This window comes from Schistocerca cancellata, chromosome 8 (genome assembly GCF_023864275.1).
Source record: "Schistocerca cancellata isolate TAMUIC-IGC-003103 chromosome 8, iqSchCanc2.1, whole genome shotgun sequence".
Taxonomy (NCBI): Eukaryota; Metazoa; Arthropoda; class Insecta; order Orthoptera; family Acrididae; genus Schistocerca; species Schistocerca cancellata.
Window position 1 is genome coordinate 531689414 of NC_064633.1, and position 21925 is coordinate 531711338.

General features: G+C 45.8%; 1 protein-coding gene across 1 annotated transcript in view; it reads right to left on the reverse strand.

Moving 5' to 3' along the window:
• Positions 1 to 21925, reverse strand: part of LOC126095669 (uncharacterized MFS-type transporter C09D4.1-like) — a 570358-nt gene that overhangs the window by 316387 nt on the left and 232046 nt on the right. The window contains exon 2 of the mRNA XM_049910425.1: positions 8259 to 8483. Coding sequence (XP_049766382.1) covers positions 8259 to 8483 — 225 coding nt within the window. The remainder of the gene's footprint in view (positions 1 to 8258; positions 8484 to 21925) is intronic.

Sequence of the window (21925 nt, forward strand, 5' to 3'; positions counted from 1 at the left end):
CATTTGTGCACCGCCGCCGTCAGTGTCAGCCAGTTTGCCGTGGCATACGGAGCTCCATCGCAGTCTTTAACACTGGTAGCATGCCGCGACAGCGTGGACGTGAACCGTATGTGCAGTTGACGGACTTTGAGCGAGGGCGTATAGTGGGCATGCGGGAGGCCGGGTGGACGTACCGCCGAATTGCTCAACACGTGGGGCGTGAGGTCTCCACAGTACATCGATGTTGTCGCCAGTGGTCGGCGGAAGGTGCACGTGCCCGTCGACCTGGGACCGGACCGCAGCGACGCACGGATGCACGCCAAGACCGTAGGATCCTACGCAGTGCCGTAGGGGACCGCACCGCCACTTCCCAGCAAATTAGGGACACTGTTGCTCCTGGGGTATCGGCGAGGACCATTCGCAACCGTCTCCATGAAGCTGGGCTACGGTCCCGCACACCGTTAGGCCGTCTTCCGCTCACGCCCCAACATCGTGCAGCCCGCCTCCAGTGGTGTCGCGACAGGCGTGAATGGACGGACGAATGGAGACGTGTCGTCTTCAGCGATGAGAGTCGCTTCTGCCTTGGTGCCAATGATGGTCGTATGCGTGTTTGGCGCCGTGCAGCTGAGCGCCACAATCAGGACTGCATACGACCGAGGCACACAGGGCCAACACCCGGCATCATGGTGTGGGGAGCGATCTCCTACACTGGCCGTACACCACTGGTGATCGTCGAGGGGACACTGAATAGTGCACTGTACATCCAAACCGTCATCGAACCCATCGTTCTACCATTCCTAGACTGGCAAGGGAACTTGCTGTTCCAACAGGACAATGCACGTCCGCATGTATCCCGTGCCACCCAACGTGCTCTAGAAGGTGTAAGTCAACTACCCTGGCCAGCAAGATCTCCGGATCTGTCCCCCATTGAGCATGTTTGGGACTGGATGAAGCGTCGTCTCACGCGGTCTGCACGTCCAGCACGAACGCTGGTCCAACTGAGGCGCCAGGTGGAAATGGCATGGCAAGCCGTTCCACAGGACTACATCCAGCATCTCTACGATCGTCTCCATGGGAGAATAGCAGCCTGCATTGCTGCGAAAGGTGGATATACACTGTACTAGTGCCGACATTGTGCATGCTCTGTTGCCTGTGTCTATGTGCCTGTGGTTCTGTCAGTGTGATCATGTGACGTATCTGACCCCAGGAATGTGTCAAAGTTTCCCCTTCCTGGGACAATGAATTCACGGTGTTCCTATTGCAATTTCCAGGAGTGTATCTGTACCGGCGTCGGCCTCGGCGTGTTAAACATCACGCGTGCCGTGTGTGCGGGCGGCGTGCGGGATAAGTTTCGGCCTTCTCGGCTTTGCTAGCTCCTTCTCGGAAAAAACCAGTTTTCTTTCTTTGGGCCTTGTCTCGGGTCACGCGGGGTCGGCCTTGTTGGTACCGATTTGGCAGCGTTAGTTGCAGAGAGTGGCCGGATGCCCTTCCTGCCACCACCCCGAACCCCCCCGGGACGTAAGGAGTGTACCCCAGCTGTTTGCGTCTGGTGTAAGCCATGAAATAGTGCGAACGTCTGAGAGTTGTGGAACTGAGGTGGAACGTGGGGACCAGCCCAATATTCACCTAGCGGATGAGGAAAACCGTAGTCGCGTCCCTCATTTAGTCTTATCACGCCCCCCTAGATGGTTGGGGGACTGACAGGTTAAGAATCGCTTGCGTGAAGTGTAGAGTACTGTCCACACTGGTTGATTGAAGCTACCTTTTCCAGTAACACGTCGCAGGCAGCGGCGGACGGGCCAGTATATCGTACTCTTACTTCTGAAACAGCCTGTTCCGAAGTCCACTACCTGAAATTTCACAGGCTCCGCACAAATGTCAACACATTCCATCTTCACTCAGATCACACTCCGCACATCTATCGGAACACCCCGCTTCGGCCCGCTGTCCCTCCACGGACGCTGGTTCCACCTGCAGTGACTGCCGACAAGTGGCCAACTCAGTGCCATTGGCTGGATGCATACGAAATAGCCTTCCCTGATAGACTCCAAACGCAAACTGACCATTTTAACAGCGACTGGGATAGATCTGAGTAGACGCCGGAACTTACCGAATACGGAGATGTTCCGAGCGGTGGAATCTACTTTTTAAGACAGTTTATGTGGTGATGTAAGTTAAGGTCCTAGGTATCACACCCAGTGACCATTCACCCTGGTGGGCCCTCATTTGTGACTAATCTACGAGAAAAAGAAATAGGAATTTCACATGATGCTCTATAGCTTTAAAAAAGGAGCCTTATACATACTGGTTGTGCAGCGTAATGGTTAAGGTGAAGTCGTCACATGCAAAAGGACGCGGGTTCGAACGTTTCAGTTGCATTTTTTTTAATGACTCTGATCGTTCAAATGGTTCAAATGTCTCTGAGCACTATGGGACTTAACTTCTGAGGTCATCAGTCCCCTAGAACTTAGAACTACTTAAACCTAACTAACCTAAGGATTTCACACACATCCAAGCCCGAGGCAGGATTCGAACCTGCGACCGTAGCGGTCGCGCGGTTCCAGACTGTAGCGCCTAGAACCGCTCGGCCACTCCGGCCAGCACTCTGATCGTTAATTTTGTTCAATTAATAGGTTTAAATGTAGTTATTTTTGTTTCTATTTTTTTGTCACATCATTTTAAAAAGACATTAACTTTTTCAATTGCTCTCATTTTCCTTTCTATCATTCTTTTTCCACTTTGAATCTTTGTGAGCTTGAATTTATTTTTATGTACCTGTCGAAATACAGTCATGCTCATAAATTAAGGATAATTGCAGAATGTGGTGTCACACCATGTGGCGGTGTTAATAGCATAGGCACATAGGGAATACCCACGGCACAGATCTGTATGTCCACGGTATTGATGATAAGTTGAGAAAACCGTCCCGAAACACAACTGCAACAAAACGCCACTGTTTCCTGCGCATGTACCCCGACATCAATATGGGGTATGATCACCATGCACACGTTGGCAGACCGCACAACGGGTTGGCATACTCTGGATCAGGTGGTCGAGCAGCTGCTGGGGTATAGCCTCCCATTCTTGCACCAGTACCTGTCGGAGCACCTGAAGTGCCCTAGGGGTTAGAAGACGTGCAGCGATACGTCGACCGAGAGCACCCCAGACGTGCTCGATGGGGCTTAGGTCTGGAGAACAGGTAGGCCACTCCAGTCGCCTAATATCTTCTTTTTCAAGGTACTCCTCCTCGATGGCAGCTCGGTGGGGCCGCGCGTTATCATCCATCAGGAGGAAGGTGGGTCCCACGGCACCCCAGAAAAGGCGGACATACTGGTGCTAAATGACGTTCCTATACATCTGACCAGTTACAGTTCTTCTGTCAAAGACATGCAGGGGTGTACGTGCACCAACCATAATCCTACCCCACACCATCAAACCACGACTTCCATACAGGTCCCTTTCAATAACATTAAGAGGTTGGTATCTGGTTCCTGGTTCACGACAGATGAAGAACCGGCGAGAATCACTGTTCAGACTATACCTGGACTCGTGCGTTAACATAAGAGTCCCTGCGAGAGGTCCGCATGGATGACTTCCACTCATTCGTAGCCTCCTTTATGGCACGCAGTTTATTGTGCACACCGAGATTAAGCCATTTGGTATCCAGAATCCGAAAAACTATGTGGCATAGTGCCGAGTACAGGTCAGTTTCAGAGAGTGCATCTCCCGAAGAGGTTTCCGAGTAGCCTGTTTGGCCAGGGCGTCAGCAACTTCATTGCCTTGGATTCCAACGTGTCACGGGTTCCAGACAATCATCACCGAACGGCCGGACCGTTCCATGGGCGGACTACTGGATGATCGCTACCAAAGGATGGCGTGGGTAGCACTGGTCAATGGCTTATAAGCTGCTCAAGGACTCACTACAGACAAGGAAGGGCTCCTCGGAGTATGATCAGATATGCTAAAGAGCACGAGCACCAGCTCTGCAGTAAAAAGGCTAGGAGCGCAGTTCAGTATGTCCTGTGAGAGCCTACGCGAAGCCAACGTGAGCAGCAGCCATCGAGCCGTCGGTGTAAACTACTTCAGAGCCCCGGGACGCGTCAAGAATCGACAGGAAGTGACAGTAGAGAGCCTCAGGAGGAACTGTGTCCTTAGGGCCATGCGACGCTGCTGCAATGTTATACACCATGGATTGAATGAGAATGAACCTGGAGTAGAGGTGGTAAACGGAAGGACTCGAGTTCAGACAGAAGGGATTGGACGCGAATCATGATCGTAATTCCTGACCCGGGCCGCCGATGAGTGAGATGAACCGCCGTGGTTGGGAAAAGGAGACGGTAATTTGGATACTCAGGAAAGCTACGGATGTGTGAGACATAATTGACGAGCAGTTGTCGGTGCCTGATCTGCAATGGAGGGACCCCAGCCTCCACCAGAAGGCTGATCACCGGACTCGTCCTAAAAGCTCTTGTCACCAGTCGAAATCCAGAGTTGTGCACTGGGTTTAGTAACGGCAGTGCTGAGGGCGCCGCCGAACCATTAACCGGACTCTCAGAGTCAAGGCGGGATTATACCAGGGCTTTGTAGAGCCGCAGCCATGTAGAGTGGTTCAAATGGCTCTGAGCACTATGGGACTTCTGTGGTCATCAGTCCCCTAGAACTTAGAACTACTTAAACCTAACTAACCTAAGGACATCACACACATCCATGCCCGAGGCAGGATTCGAACCTGCGACCGTAGCAGTCCCGCGGTTCCGGACTGCGCGCCAAGAACCACTAGACCACCGCGGCCGGCCATGTAGAGTGAAGTGCACCCCAGTTGGCAGCAGAGGGCGGTGAGATGCTGCCAACATTTCCAGTTAAGCCGACGAAGATGAGGAAACCAAGTCAGTCCTAAAAATCGATGTATCTCCACTACAGACAGTGGACTGTCATGAAGGTAAAGTTCTGGTCCCAGGTGAACGGTGTGACACCGACAGAATTACACGACGCACGACTTCATGGCTGAAAAGTGGAAGCCGTGGGCTGGAGCCCATGACTGCGGCTTTTGGAGATCTCTCTGTAGCCGCCGCACAGCAACACCAGTACTGGAGGTGCAATAAGGAATGCGAAAGTCTTCTGCATACAGAGAAGGTGATACGGATGGCCCCACTGCTGCTGCTATGCCGTTAATGGCAACTAAAAATTGAGAGACATTGAGTACTCAGCCCTGTGGGACCCCATACTCCTGGATATGAGGGAACTACGGGAGGCACCAACTTGGACACGGAAAACACGAAGCGACAGGAAGTGCTGGATAAAAATCGGGAGCATGCCCCGGAGAACCCCCCCCCCCCCCCCTCCCTCATATAAAGTGGCAAAGCTACGACGTCGCCAGGTCGTGTCGTAAGGTTTTCTTAAATCAAAAAAGACGGCAATCAGGTGTTGGCGTCTGGAAAAGGCTGTTCTGATGGCAGACTCGGGGGCACTAGGTCACTAGCCCTGGCTGAAACCGCCACCATACGTTCTAGCAGCTTACAAGGAAAAGAACGTTGGTGGGCCGATAGCTATCCACATCAAGCGAGTTTTTACTAGGTTTGAGCACTGGAACGATTGTGCTCTCCCACCATGCCGACGGGAATACGCCTTCGCTCCAGATGCGGTTGAAGATGACGAGGATATGTCGCTGGTAGTCCGACGAGAAATGTTTAATCATCTGAGTGCGAATCCGATCTGGCCCAGCAGCTGTGTCGGGGCAATGTGCAAGGATGCTGAGGAGTAAATGTAGCGTTATATGGCTCACTATGGCGTACAGTGAACGAGAGGAGTTTCCCTTCCATCCGCCGTTTGAAGGTACTTAAGGCGGGGGGGAGGGGGGGGGGGGGAGTTCTCCAACGCAAAGGCACAAACATAGTGCTCAGCTAAATGCTCGGAAATTGGGTTTGCGTCGGTAGATAACACTCCATTGGTATAAGCGGAAGATGAAATATAGGTAAAACGAAATTCAAGCAAAATAAGCGACGGAAATAAGAAAAATGAGTGCAAATGAAAAAGTTAATACAATGATAGAAATAAATACATTCAAACCAATTTAACTGAATAAAAATAATGATCAACGTCATTTTGACAAATATTTAAGAATAAATATTTTAAAGTACCTGCTGAGATTCGAACTCACAACTTTTTGCAACAGGAAAGTCCGCTAACGTTACAGAACGCACCCAGCCTGTAATATACTCCTTTCTTAAGGGGCTCCGGAAAGGCTCAAAATCATGAAAAGTTCAATTTTTACTTTTTTGCGTTTTCTGAATCTGCAGACTATTACCTTTTAATAGATATATAATTTATTCAATTCCGAAGACTACAACAATTTTTTAATTTTTTTAAAATGTGTTCTACATGGGCGTGACCCACTGTGGCGCTGTTAAACTGCTGTCAAATGGTGTTATTATTAACGTCCGTGTTCATCAGGTCTGCCTCATGCAATAATGGAGGTGATAAAACCTATTTTCAGAGACTTAGCAGCACCTGAACTGTTGAAAAAGTGTATTCACGGAAAAACTCAAAACCCCAATGAAAGTGTAAATAGTGTTATATGGTCGAGAATCCCCAAGACTGTATTTGTTGGAATAGAAACACTTCACTTTGGTGTGTATGCTGCTGTTGCGACTTTCAATGATGGCAACATTGTAAGGTGCAAGGTATTTAGAAATATGGGAATGAAGATAGGTTCTAACATGGTACGAGCGATGCTTGCTTTAGACAAGGAACGCCTTCGGGCTGCAGACAGGGCTGTTAAGAGTCTAGAAATACAAGCAAGAGTAAACAGGAGGAGGAACAAGAGGAAGCTGGAGGAGGAGTTTGCAGAGGATGAAGATAATCCATCCTATGAACCTGGAATGCACTGAAAAGTTAATCCAATCTTTGTCGCTCGATTCCCAAAACTTTTATTTTCTCATACTAATTACGTGTTTTCTAAGGATCTTCCAAACATATTTGTTTCAAACTTTCAGTAAATGTTACACAGTACCTTCTCCATAATTTAACACAGCCTTTTTCCAAAAAACTGTATATTTTTGAATATATAAATAAAAAAGTGCAAAAAAATGTTGTGAATTTTCATTACAATTGAAAAAAAAATCATCTTTAATAACTGAACTAAAATTTTGTAAAATCCCTGTGTTAAGTTGTAGCCCATATTCCAATAAATAATCTGTAAAAAGTTCAACTTCCTACCTCAAATACTTTGTGAGGAAAGATGTAATTTATAAGCGTTATTTTAACATTGCAAGTATAGGGCGTTCCGGAGCCTCTTAAAGCTGAGGAGCGTCATGCTAAATACTGAAATCTTTCTTCGTCCATAACTCGCAAAATAGGCCCTACCAGGGTTAATGGTTGTAGGGTGTGATACCCAGGACCTAAACCTGTGGTGCACAGGTCCACTACAGTGGACAGCTGTTTCAGCAACGGACGCTGCTTGCTGGTGCTGTGTCCTGTGTGCATTTGCAACCTCAGGACTGGTTGGAAACATCAAAGAACGACCTCTGCATTGGACACGTACACCACAGTGTTATCCTAGATCGCCGTACATATGGCTTTAAACAATTGACCCCCAACGATGTGGACTTTCTGTGGATGTTTCCTTGTAGAATTATTTCTCATCCGAATTCCCTGGACAGAAGGAGCGCGGCGGGGTAGCCGCGCGGTCTTACACACCTTGCCACGGTTCACCACGCGGCTGCCCCCCCCCCCTCGGTCCTCCCTCGGGCGTGTGTGTGTGTGTGTGTGTGTGTGTGTGTGTGTGTGTGTGTGTGTTTGTTGTCCTTAGCGTTAGTTTAAGCTAGATTAAATAGTGTGTAAGCCTAGAGGCCGATGACCTCAGCAGTTTGGTCCCATAGGAACTTTCTACAAATTTTCAAAATGGTTCTGAGCACTATGGGACTTAACATCTATGGTCATCAGTCCCCTAGAACTTAGAACTACTTAAACCTAACTAACCTAAGAACAGCACACAACACCCAGTCATCACGAGGCAGAGAAAATCCCTGACCCCGCCGGGAATCGAACCCGGGAACCCGGGCGTGGGAAGCGAGAACGCTACCGCACGACCACGAGCTGCGGACTACAAATTTTCAATTTTACCAGTTTTTGGTCTGCAATCGTATCGGGTTGTAAATAAACGAACTGCGTCCTCGCGCTTTCGGAATAGCAGAGCAACTTCGGCTAACAAGGCAGAGCACCATCAGCGCTGTAGGCAGGCTGCAGGTAGCAGGTAGCAGCTGGCCTGCGCGAGAACTGACCTGGTTGCCGAAGACGCCGATGGAGACGGCGGTGGAGACCTCGTCGGGGCCGAACCAGACGGCGCCGATGCGCGCGGGCAGGCTCAGGATGAAGATCTGCGAGCCGCCGACGATGCTCTGGCCGGCGAAGCCCACCCAGAAGAGGTGTCGGCCCACCGAGAACACCTTCACCCAGGCGCCCAGCGCCGTGCCCAGGATGCCCGCCAGCAGGCACACGCGCAGCCCCTGCCGAACACCACGCGTGCTGTACACACCTCGCAAGTGGCTTGCTGGCTGGGTGTCTACTACCTGTGCCAATGTCGTGCAGGCCTGCTGCACGAGAATTACGTCAATTATGATGGGACATCTGTAAATTAAACACTAAGGGATGGTATCGTAACTACACTACTGGCCATTACAATGCTACACCACGAAGGTGACGTCCTACAGACGCGAAATTTAACCGACAGGAAGAAGATGCTGTCATATACAAATGATTAGCTTTTCAGAGCATTCACACAAGGTTGGCGTACAACGTGCTGACATGAGGAAAGTTTCCAACCGATTTCTCATACACAAACAGCAGTTGACCGGCGTTGCCTGGTGAAACGTTGTTGTGATGCCTCGTGTAAGGAGGAGAAATGCGTACCATCACGTTTCTGTCTTTGATAAAGGTCGGATTGCACCCTATCGCGATTGCGGTTTATCGTATCGCGACATTTCTGCTCGCATTGGTCGAGATCCAATGACTGTTAGCAGAACATGGAATCGGTGGGTTCAGGAGGGTAATACGGAACGCCGTGCTGGATCCCGACGGCCTCGTATCACTAGCAGCCGAGATGACAGTCGTCTTATACGCATGGCTGTAACGGATCGTGCAGCAACGTCTCGATCCCTGAGTCAAAAGATGGGGGCGTTTCCAAGTCAACAACCATCTGCACCAACAATTCAAAGACGTCTGCAGCAGCATGGATTATCAGCTCGGAGACCGTGGCTGCGGTTACCCTTGACGCTGCATCACAGACAGGAGCGCCTGCGATGGTGTACTCGTTGACGAACCTGGGTGCACGAATGGCAAAACGTCATTTTTTCGGATGAATCCAGGTTCAGTTTACAGCACCATGATGGTCGCATCCGTGTTTGGCACATTGGAAGCGTGTATTCGTAATCGCCATATTGGTGTATCACTCGGCGTGATGATATGGGGTGCCATTCGTTACACGTCTCGGTCACCTCTTGTTCGCACTGACGGCACTTTGAACAGTGGACGTTACATTTCAGATGTGTTACGACCCGTGGCTCTACCCTTCATTCGATCCCTGCGAAACCCTACATTTCAGCAGGACATGCACGACCGCATGTTGCAGGTCCTGCACGGGCCTTTCTGGACACAGAAAAAGTTCGACTGCTGCCCTGGCCAGCACATTCTCCAGATCTCTCACCAACTGAAAACGTCTGGTCAATGGTGGCCGAGCAACTGGCTCGTCACAATACGCCAGTCACTCTCTTGATGAACTGTGGTATCGTGTTGAAGCTGTATGGGCAGATGTACCTGTACACGCCATCGAAGTTTTGTTTGACTCAATGCCCAGGCGTATCAAGGCCGTTATTACGGCCAGAGGTGGTTGTTCTGGGTACTGATTTATCAGGATCTACGCACCCAAATTGCGTGAGAATGTAATCACATGTCAGTTCTAGTAAATATATTTGTCGAATGAATACCCGTTTATCATGTGCATTTCTTCTTGTTGTAGCAATTTTAATGGCCAGTAGTGTATATAACAGCATGAACTAACATCGAAAGTATCTCACATGTATGCTAACATTATCATACATTACCGACGCTTTAAAAAAACGAAACAACGTAGATGGTGCTGAAATAAGTAATTTAATATAGGACACATTGGGCCGCAAATGTCGGGAAATGTCCCAAACCTCGATGAGCAATGTAGAACATGTGACGTCATCACATCCGTAACTCGCCCCAAGTATAGGGGTTGTCTTTATACGAATGCATGCTGTCTGTTCTTTATAGAACAACATGCATTCATACAACTGATACGTCTAGCTGGGCAATGTATCCACATTCTTCAGTGCGGATGCACAGATACGTCCGACATTGTGTGCCAATCTCTGAGTAGGAAATGGACAGAGACTGCGGACAAGTGGCGATCGATGGGAATGTAGATCGGCCTTGAGTCGAGAGAGTTCGCGCAGTGTCCCGGATGGCGCAGTGGTTAACGCCCCTCATTAGTAAGCCGGAGATCCCGGGTTCGAATCCCGGTCCGGTACACCGTGTCACTCGTCGCCGCTGATTCGGTGCAATGTCCCGATGCAGCTGACAGAAGTGATCCCCTACCTTTCCTTTCCTTTCTCTTCTCGCCCTCTCCACCTTCGGTTTACATATAAGGAGCTTGCCGGCCCTACCCTCGCCGGCAGGGGTCAGTGCTACACATCGCCCCTATACAGGGTGAAAAGTATTTAAACCGACAAACTCTGGGAGGTTGTAGCGGACATCAAAACAAATATTTTTCCCTAATGTCATTTTTTACTATGAGGAATATTTAAACCGGTAGAGGAAGATTCCTCTAGCGACAAATTAATTAAACCAACAAACACTTTTCCCTTTTTTATGACCAAGAGACAACACATTAACACAACACAATTTCAATTACAGTAGATTTTCAAAAATGCCTCCATTGACACGTAAACAAAGGTTACACCGTCGGATTATGTTCTGTCTGACACGGGCAAAAACCCCAGGAGTATCCTGAATTGTTCCTGCTGCTGCTACTATCCGGGCCACCAGATCCTCTTCTGATACAACAGGAGTTGCGTAAACAAGGTTGCGCATCTCTCCCCACACAAAAAAGTCCAGAGGGGACATATCTGGGGATCGAGCAGGCTATGGTACAGGACCACCTCTACCAATCCACGTTTCTGGGAACCGTCGGTCCAGGAATCAGCGCACACGACGACTGAAATGTGCCGGCGCCCCGTCATGTTGGAACCACATGTGTTGTCTTGTAGGGAGCGGGACATCTTCCAGCAATTCTGGCAATGCTCTGGCGAGAAAATTGTAATAGTGCCTGCCATTTAATGGCCTAGGTAGCAGATACGGCCCAATTAAACAGTCTCCAACAACACCGACCCACACATTAACGAAGAACTGCACTTTATGAGCGCTAGTAACTGTGGCATGTGGGTTATGCTTACTCTAAACATGTGAATTGTGCATGTTGAAGACTACATCACGCCCGAACGTTGATTCATCGATAAAAAACGCAGAGGATGGAAATGTAGGATGTATTTCACACTGTTCCAGGTACCATTGTGAAAACTGTGCTCGGGGTGGATAATCAACTGATTCCAGGTTGTGGACACGCTGTAAGTGAAATGGACGTTACAATTGCTCTCGAAGGACTGTTCTTACATTCGTCTGATTCGTCCCCATGTTACTTGCAATTGCACGAGTGCTGATTGAAGGATCCCGCTCCACATGCTGCAAGACAGATGCCTCAAATTGCAGCGTTCTTACCGTGCGACATCGTCCCTGTCCAGATAATCTGCTAAATGACCCGGTCTCACGCAGACGTTGGTACACAGCAGCAAAGGTCGTATGGTGCGGAATACGGCGATTAGGATATTGTTGTTGATAAACCTGCTGTGCAGCTCGTCCGTTGTGGTGTGCTACGTAGTACTCACCAACCACACCAGTGTACTCACTCCAGGTGTATCGATCCATTAGTAAACAGAGACAATGCACTACTACACTGGTGGACAGTAGTTGCCTACAGCTGAAGACCGTGATACGCCCTCTAACAACTAAAGATCGTAATACAGCCTGTAACAACTGAAGAGCGTAATACGGCCTCCACTGGTTTAAATAAACCTCATAGGAAAAAATGACATTAGGGAAAAATATTGGTTTTAATGTCCCCTACAACCTCCCAGAGTTTGTCGGTTTAAATTCTTTTCACCCTGTAGGTTACTCTGTTTTCCTTCTTCCACTTTGCGATGTCATGCGTCAGTGCTTGCGGCAGTGGCAGTACAAGACTACGATGATTCCGTTTACATTTAATGAGCCTGCAGACACGCATCTCTTTTAGGGTTCAGCTAATTCCAATGCGCTTCCAGCTCTGCGTATTTACGCAAATTTTCCCACATCGCGTTTTACTTTCTTACGTATTGTCTGCCACTGTGGCTAGTCGAACGAGTGGAACAGGGATCCTGCGCGTAAGTAAACACTGCAGGCAAAAGATGTATTGAGGGACGGTAAGACAGTGGTCAGGCACGCTGTGTTCTGAAATCAAGGTTAATTGTCAGACAAGATCTAACGTATGAAATTATTTCTACTTTGTTGCTATTTGTTTTATAGGTTTTTACGTTACACTTGAAAACAATGTTCTGTAAATACGTACAGTAGCTTAAAACCTTGTTTTTGTTTCGGGTGATCAAACATGAAACCCACAGCAACTTTTCACTCATACTGTACGTTATTCAAGATGTTCCCGTCGCATGTGGCCGTTTATCATTAATTTCACCTTTCCAGGGTCTCGGACGTGCCCGTAATGCTGTGCCTCGCCCGCGTGTAAGAGACCAAATGGCGGAAGCTGATTTGGCGCGCGTGCAGCGGTACACCACAGGTTGCGGACCAGTTGGGCGTTTCGCAGTGAACAGTGTAACATGTGTAGAACGGAGAAGGCACGATAGCGTACCAAAGACTAAAGTGCGCAAGTTGTACGTAAGCGATTATGTACGTCGTACTGAATTTCGTTGATTGGTTAGTAGATTTGGACTGGGTCATCGGTCCCATTGGATTTGTAAGGGATGAGGAAGGAAGTCTACCGTGCTCTTTTGAAAGTCCATCCTGACATTTCTTGAAGCGATTTACGGAAATCATGGAAAACCTAAATCAGAATGGCCGGACACGGATTTGAGCTGTCTACTTCCTGAATGCGAGTCCAGTGTGCTAACCACTGCGCCACCTCGCTCGGTATTGAATTTTGTGAATGGTTTCGTGCGCGCCAACAACAGCACCGTAAGTTTAATTTCGTGGCTATGCTCATCGACGAAGTGACGTTTGATGAAGAAGGAATCTTCGACGCCAAAAGTAACATTTACTGACTCGATGCTAATTCGAATCAAATGCACGAGCATGGCCCTCTAGACAAATCTCAGGTTACTGTATGGGCTGGAATTTTAGGCAATCAAATAATGCGACTGTTATATTTTACCTGATGATCTAAATGGCCATAATCAGTCTTTTTGAGGGACGGAGGGGGGGGGGGTTGCCAGAGCTACTTTAATATTTTCCTCAGGAAGTAAGAGCAAACATGTGGCTTCAGCCTCCGTAGCGTGCCATCGCAACAAGATATTACTTAAATCAGGTGTATCGAGGTTGGTGGATTGGTCGACGCGGACTAATTCGCTAGGCAGAAAGATTGCCAGATTTAAAACCACTACCTGGTTTTTTTTGGGCGGGGGGCGGGGGGAGGGGGAGCTAGTTTGCAGAGCTCCAGTACAGTCCCGAATGAGCCTCGTAGCCCGCTTAGGTGTTACCGCTGCGGTGATCAAAACTACGGAGGATACCTTCGAACTCGTGCATGAAGGGATGGTTCAAATGGCTCTGAGCACTATGGGACTTAACATCGGAGGTTATCAGTCCCCTAGAACTTAGAACTACTTATACCTAACTAACCTAAGGACATGACAGATATCCATGCCCGAAGCAGGATTCGAACCTGCGACCGTAGCGGTCGCGCAGTTCCAGACTGAAGCCCCTAGAACCGCTCGGCCACACCGTCCGGCCATGAAGGGATGATAACATGTTTCTATATTGGCATTTGAGCAAACGGTGCAAATTACTAACACTTTATGTAAATGTGATCTATTATTGACGTAGAAATTACTATTATTGTCTTCGCTGTAACGAAGCAACGCCTGTTCTTATTTTCTATTTCTTTCTTTTTGTCCGTTCTTTTCTTGTTTGTAAATTTTATTTTGTAAAGATAGCGTACTCCAGAGTAATAACAGTCTTGGCTGCGAAATTATTTAATATCAATGACGCGTTTCATCCTTTTGAGACATCATCAGTGTGTGTAAAAAGTAGGTGGATACATAACCCATCCGTCAAGAAGCCATATAAAATTGAAAACAGACGCAACAGTAACTGTATGTGTATCCATCCGTCATGATCACACAAAGTGCACGATGGATCTTTTTTTGTACTACAATGGAGAAATCACCTGATGTGCTGAAAGTCCACACTGCATTTTAATCGTTTGTATGTTGATGGACTACATATCCAGTTACTGAGGCGTCCATTTTCCATTTTATATGGCTGTGTGACGAATGAGTTAGTAAGCAGCTACTTTTACACAATCTTGTGATGTTCCAAAAGGGTGAAACTCGTCATTGATATTAAGTAATTCCACAACCAGGATTGTTTCTATTCTAGAATAATTCGAAACTCGTTGCTGTAGCATCCCGCCACAGTAGAATGGAATAATTTTTAAAGAAAACGTAGGTCATTTACTGATAACGACTCAATTGGGAAGCGCATTCTCACTTACTTGTGGCACAATACGGTAGGTTTTTGTTGTACTGTACTGTACTTTGCAATGAACCAGCGGAAGCGGTGAGACCGGTAAATAAAATAATGTATCTTACTTCAGTGTAAAGACTTAATTGTCTAACGCAATGGAAAAAGTACTGCTTGAAAGACGCCAGAGTCGAACCCTGAGCCCCAAACGCTAAAGCCGCGCTCGTAGGCCCAGACCCACACCGACGTCAAGACTTGACTTGGGCTGGGTTGGGATGAGCAGGTGCAACGGACCGTGCTGCATGTGGAGCGAGATATGTTATCTGGTGACGTCACATATTAAACATTTGTCACTGATTTCCCGACATTTGTTGCCCAATGTGTCTTACATTAATTTAATTATCTCAGTTTCATCTATGTCGCTTCGGGGGTTAATAGGGTTGGCTGATTGATTTGGGAGGAGGGGACCAAACAGCGAGGTCATGGGTCCTCGGATTAGGGAATGACGGTGAAGGAAGTCGGCCGTGCTCTTTCAAAGGAACCATCCCGACATTTGCCTGGAGCGATATAGGGAAATCACGGAAAACCTGAATCAGGATGGCCAAACGCTGGTTTGAACCGTCGTCCTCCCGTATGAGAGTCCAGTGTGGTAACCAGTGCGCCACCTCGCTCGGTAAGTTAATAAGAATCATCTTGCATGTAAGGTATGTCCAACTGCAAAGAAAATGGCGTCGTATTCGATCCCACGAATATGTCTGCTGAGAGTTAGTATGGTGGTATTTTCCAGTTGCACAAGCAGCTTTAAAGGTTTCTCGGCAACTTCCTGATTTCTGAAGAGTTGTTCTCGCATTTCCTTGCATGATGGACTCCTCCCGATCAGCACAAAGAGCAGTCTTCCAATTTCTTTGCGCCCAAGCATCTTACACAGAATCGGAAGTCTGTGAGAACGGGTGTTTGACTGACCCATCATGGCTCAAGTTGTGGCATGTGATGAAACGTGGTGTCACCACATAGACTCTACCTTCAAACGGATGAGTATGAAGGGGCCTCATCAAGGCCCCCCTTGTCCAAAACAGGGGCACTCGGCCTCTGAGCCCGAAAGGTGATTCTCGGTTTCTTTTTCCATGAAGAGTGACCTCTCCTCTTAGATTGGCTGCCTGGGGATGCAACAGTTAACGCTGATCAACAACGCGACACATTGCCGATGTTCAAAGAGGACATCAAGAACAAGTGCAGAGGCAAGCAAGCTCTCGAATGGGATAACGCTTTCCCAGGACGATGCTAGCCCACATGCGTCCAAGACGACCCTCTAACTGCTTCAAAAATCTCGATGCCAGGTCCTAGAACATCCTCCTCACAGCCACGTATATCCCACGTGCCCCTCATACCTTCGGCCCCTAAAAACAGTCTCTGAAATGTCAGAGGTTCTCCTGTGACAAGGAAGTGTAGGCCAACATGGAAAACTGGAACCTTCAGCAACCTAAGCGTTTCTCCACTGATACGATGTATTTCCCTCCTAGGCCCAGGGATCGGCGTACCATTGTCTATGGCACCTAGGTATAACTGTACTGTCCCACATGAACTGTAATCACAATATTTTTATTACAATTTCTGTACATGTATCTGTAGTCTCCTTTTCATTTGGACACACCTTCTACACATGAACGAAACTCAAACAAGGTTAATGGAATATAGTCAAACTAAAACAGGCCATTAGATGCCACTTTTAAGCGTTTCTTGTTATAATACTTATTACGTTATAACTTTATATGTGTGTGTGTGTGTGGGGGGGGGGGGGGGTGTTTAAATAATGTGGACTAGCATGAGACTTTTAATTAACTTATACCGCGATAACACACGTACGGACATAGGCTGCCCGAAGTACGTACTATATAATATTTTTTAAACACAATGCGCGAATCAGCGCCTTCTGATAAATAGTTTGCGTGAGCGCTGCTATTTAGAAAAGAAAATATGCGTATTCTTGCGCAAACTGTAATTGTTAATATGGGTCTCAGGGGCTACTGGTTATTTATGTACCAAATGTCACGAAGATTAACTGATATATTGCGGAGCTTATTGGGTGTAAGGATTTTCAATATTTCTTGTTCATTATTTGCAAGGCAAAACTGGAGAGAATCTCGTCTGCCGTTAGGCGGCCAAAATGAAACATACTGAACTCATTCAGTGCTGTGGATTTTAGTAAATGAAATTTATTACTAATCTTTTTAACTTTGAAATTAATGAAAGATCAAGATTGAGAAGTCTCTCGCATTTACATTTAATATAATGACATGAAATTTTAATTAAATAATACTGTCAGCGTAAGGGCCGACTAAATCCTGCTAGGGGAGATGAGCTCCCTGCATTACGAAGTTCTGTAAAAACTTGGTTAATGAGAATTAATGGTTTTAATCATGAGAGGTGACAACTAAGTCAATAATACACACTTTCTAATAACAATTATAAGTATATTTTATTAAATTACAACCAAACTTACATTAAATATTATCTAGCACTACAATAGCGGCCTACTTCTAGACGAAACAAAAACAGGAGAGCCTGTTCAATCAAAGCATTGTCTCTGATCTTCATGGCTATGTTACACAGAGATTATACCAAAAAACTGTGTTTTGTTAACTACATCGATATTTGGGTTTTGATAATAACAACTTACGTTCTTTACTATTTGTTATACATCGCGCAGACGTACTTAGTCTTTAGATAATTTATGTTTCACACGTCTCACAGCAAAAACTTCTTTTCCCTTTCTCCAAATGTCCATTTATGTGACGTACCGTCACATACTGTGTAAGTGTAGCGACATTAGCTAACGTGTTACTGTCATGTCAAATGATATAAAATGGCTTGAAAATTGTATTATTCTTTCAGTGCCTATAGTAACAGTTTTAGACATGATTTTATGCGCAAGAATCACACGAAAAGAGTAATATTAAATTTCTGTTTCACTACATCTACTGGTTTTCTTTCATTTTACGTAATCTCGAATTTTCATGACATTTATCATCCACGTACGAAAAGCATGGATGTTGCCACAGGATACAAAAAAAAAAATAGGAATGTTCTGCGAAAATCGTAGCTTGTGCTTTCACCGGAACGATGCACTGAGGAAGTGAATGAGATACTCAGTAAGGGATATGTAATGTGATACATGGAAGAGCTTCACTATCTAAATGTTCGTAGATGTACAAAAGGTAAACATTCTACGTTGAACTAACCGTTCTAGCTTGTCCTGACAAATTTTCGGGAGAACTGCCGGATTTCTGTAACATGCTGGTACGATATTTCGGCGCAGAGTCTTCTGGCCATCTTCAGGTGAATACAGATGAGCAACGCACTGAGCTCCCCTATTTCAGATCCCACTGGCGGAGTCCCAGTTGGCACTGCATATGCGCTGCTTAGGATACGCGTTTCTACTGGAAGTCTGTGTGCTGAGCTCGCGCGCCCTCCGCCGTAAAAGCTCGCCTCTTCGATGTCCGAACGATTGTCTTCGTGCAGTAAGATCGTAGGGTGACGCCGATTACGCAGAGCACGAAGTTTCCCCTACACTCGGTCCCATGCACAAGTTAATTGGAAACCGCCATCTCGATCCGTAAGGGATTCAGACACGCGTACTTCCACTGATTGATTGATTGATGATTGAGCTCCAAAATTTCGAAACATGGGCCACAATTTTTGTTACATTGTACTTCGTCGAATGCTCAATGTAAGTACTCGTACAGCGTTCAGCGGTAGCGGACTTATGTGCTTGGAGAAGGCGACTTTGTCGCTGATGTTCTATAATGCAATCGTGCACAGTGCGTGTCGTTTGCCCTGTATAAGATTTTCCGCATTCAGACGGAATCCTGTATACACCACCTTTGCTTAACTCTAAATCGTCTTTAATAGATCTCAAAAAATGGTTCAAATGGCTCTGAGCGCTATGGGACTTAATTGCTGAGGTCATCAGTCCCCTAGAACTTAGAACGACTTAAACCTAACTAACCTAAGGACATCACACACATCCATGCCCGAGACAGGCTTCGAACCTGCTACCGTAGCGGTCGCGATCGCAAAAGTGCTGATATTTTGGAAGGAGGTCGAAAGATTACTTTATGTCTTCTTAATATTCTGCCTGTTTTGAAGGCCTCAACATCTTTCTTGGTCTGTCTTCAGAGACTCTGAACTTGTTGATACGGACGTCCGTTGTTCAGGAACACACTTTGCAGGTGTCCCAGTTACGTTTGCAAGCTATCGGCATCTGAGATCGAATCGGCATTGTGCGTCAAGCTCTTTAAAACACCTATCGTTTGTGCACGATTGTGGCAACTGGCAGACTGTAAATAAAGGTCAGTATGAATGGTATTTCTAAACACTGGATGCCCCATTGTGTCATCGCTCTTACGTCGCACAAAGACGTCTAAAAACGGCAAGCATCCATCTCTCTCCGTCTCCACAGTACATTTTATTTTTTCATGTATGGAACTCAGATGTTGAAGAAACTCTCAGACTGTTCACACCATGAGACCAAATTATAGAAGTGTCATCAGCTACCGCCAAAAACTGTTGGTTTCATAATAGCTGAGTCGAGTGCTTGTTCGGCAAATTCTTCCATGAAAAAGTTGGCCACTAGGGGAGACAAAGGACTCCCATGGCGACACTGTCAGCCGATTGTTCGAAAAAGCCGTTGTTGAATAAAAAGAACGTCGAGGAGAGAGTATACTTAAACAGCGCAGTAATGTCAGCCTCAGACCTCTTGCTATGAGATATAATGAGTCCACCAAAGGCACATTGTAAAAAGCAAAACGACGTCAACAAATCGCTGCTCTTGAGTGTGAATGACTGGAATCTGATGATTAAATTAGTCGAATTTCTTATATGATGTGGCCACTTGCCTACAATGGGTTCTCGTAGTAAAGACGCCAAGTATTTGGCGAAATCACAGGGTGGCTACTCCAATATTGCTCACTATATGACGTAAAGATACACCTTTATGGATCTTGGACAGTCCATACAACGTAGGTGGAACTGAACTATTCGGTCTCAGTCGCTTAATGGAGTCCTTTGCAAGAAAACTTTTGTCTAAAGTTCTACTGTCTTTCGCATCACACGGTTAGTAGGATCATTATCGATTATGTGATTCGTTGAGTCACACAACAAAGGTTTGATCTTATTAATATAGTCCTCCGGTGGCATAAGGACTGTAGCATTACCGTTATCTGGCTTGAGTACCACCGCATCCACGGCTATTCGTAAGTTATGTTGCTCTTCGATGGTGCGTCTCTCGTCAGGACACGGTAAGATTTCGGACCATTTATTTCTGCTGCCTCTGTTGTAAGACGTCGCACATCATCTTCGATGTAACTGACAAAATCCACTATTGACCGATGTAGAAGCAAAATTAAGACCACTTGCCAATACGTACACAGTCACGTCATCTGTAGATTTCCTCGTCATGTTGATAACCGATCGTTAAGTAGGAACTTCTTTTAGTACTCGTACCTTTGTAGTGTTGTCAAAGTTTACATAATTTCTTAAGGGCAGAAACCTTACATTAGCAGATAAATGTTACTTATCTTGCTATGGCAGTCCCATGGTCTAGGGTGTCGGCTCCTGTTTATGCTTTCCAATTAATAAGTCCAAGGCTATTTGTTACAGTAAAAGTCAATGGAATATTGCTGCTTTGTGACATCATCAACATTTATTCATAAATACTTAACACTTTCTGCAACACCACTTGTTAAGTAAATGCATTGTGCAACATTTCAACACAAAGATCTTGATACTTATATTGATAAATCTCGGAAACAACAAACTATTATGGCGCGTTTGCCTCTAAAATTTCTGTAGATACATAGCGTCCAGATAATTCTAGAACAGAATGTAGTTCAAATGAATTTTATTATGTCTCTCTTAAATGAAGTTACTTTTCAAATATACTTTACATTATGTTTTCTGGAAATAATTATTTTATATAAAGATTTATGCGCCTAATAATAATGAAGGTAGCAAATTTTGGCAATATAAAAACTATCAACTTCCTGTCTTTGAATAATTGTAGATTGAATTATCGATAGTAAACGCCAGAAAAGTTAAAAATGAAAAGAATTTTGTTTACATGAAAACTAAAGCATAATAATATTAGTTTCACTGTAAAGTGGTTTTTGACTCATTTAAATCAACAATTGTGATGAACAATTTTCATGGTTCAAGATCGATGTAGTTAAATGGATCGATAAGAATAATAAAATTATATTATCAGAAAAACGTTTTTGTGGCCAAATGTATGCAAAATTATCTTTAAATATCATATTTTCATTCACTGATGCCTTGCGTGATAATATTCTAGTCTAACTTAGGCAAAAATTGTCACTGCACAAAAGAAAGCAATTAGAGTTATCAGATTGATGTGTACACTAAAACCTTGCGGACATCTGTTTACATGATCTTCTTCGCTTATGAAATTTGTTGTCAACAATTCATCTGAGCTAAAAAGTAACAGAAATTCACTAGTACAACACTAGTAGAAAAAATGATTTGCAATACCCTGTAATGAATCTGGTTTTGTAGAGAAAGGTAAGAAATATGCACCTATAAGACCTTTTGACGGTCTACCCATCGAAATAAAATGTCTAGTAGACATGCGTGCCGAATAAGTGGATTATGGACGGAAAAGACCCACCATGTTTTCGTTACAAAATTTGGAAATTGCTGAGGAAGCAGAGACTGTAGTAGTGTTGGCTAAAAGAATTCTCAAATGACGATAGTGAATCGTTAGTAGACATTCATGCGTCTGTAAAATGAATGATGCGCGAAACATAACGACTATTACCTTAGGAAAAGATCTTACCAAGAACCCGAGAAAATTCTGTTACGACATACAATCACTAAGCGGTTCCAAGGCTTCTATCCAGGCACTCGTTCACCAGTCTGGTGTGGCTATAAAAGACAGCAGAAGGAAAGCCGAAGTTTTAAACCTCACTTTTAAGAAATCATTCACGCAGGAGGATCGTACAAACCTACCGTAGTTTGGCATCATACGGACACCGGTGTGGAGGACTTAGTAATACGCATCACTGGCGTAGAGAAGCAACTTAAAGGGTTGAATGCAAATAAATTGCCATGTTAGGATGAAATGTCATTT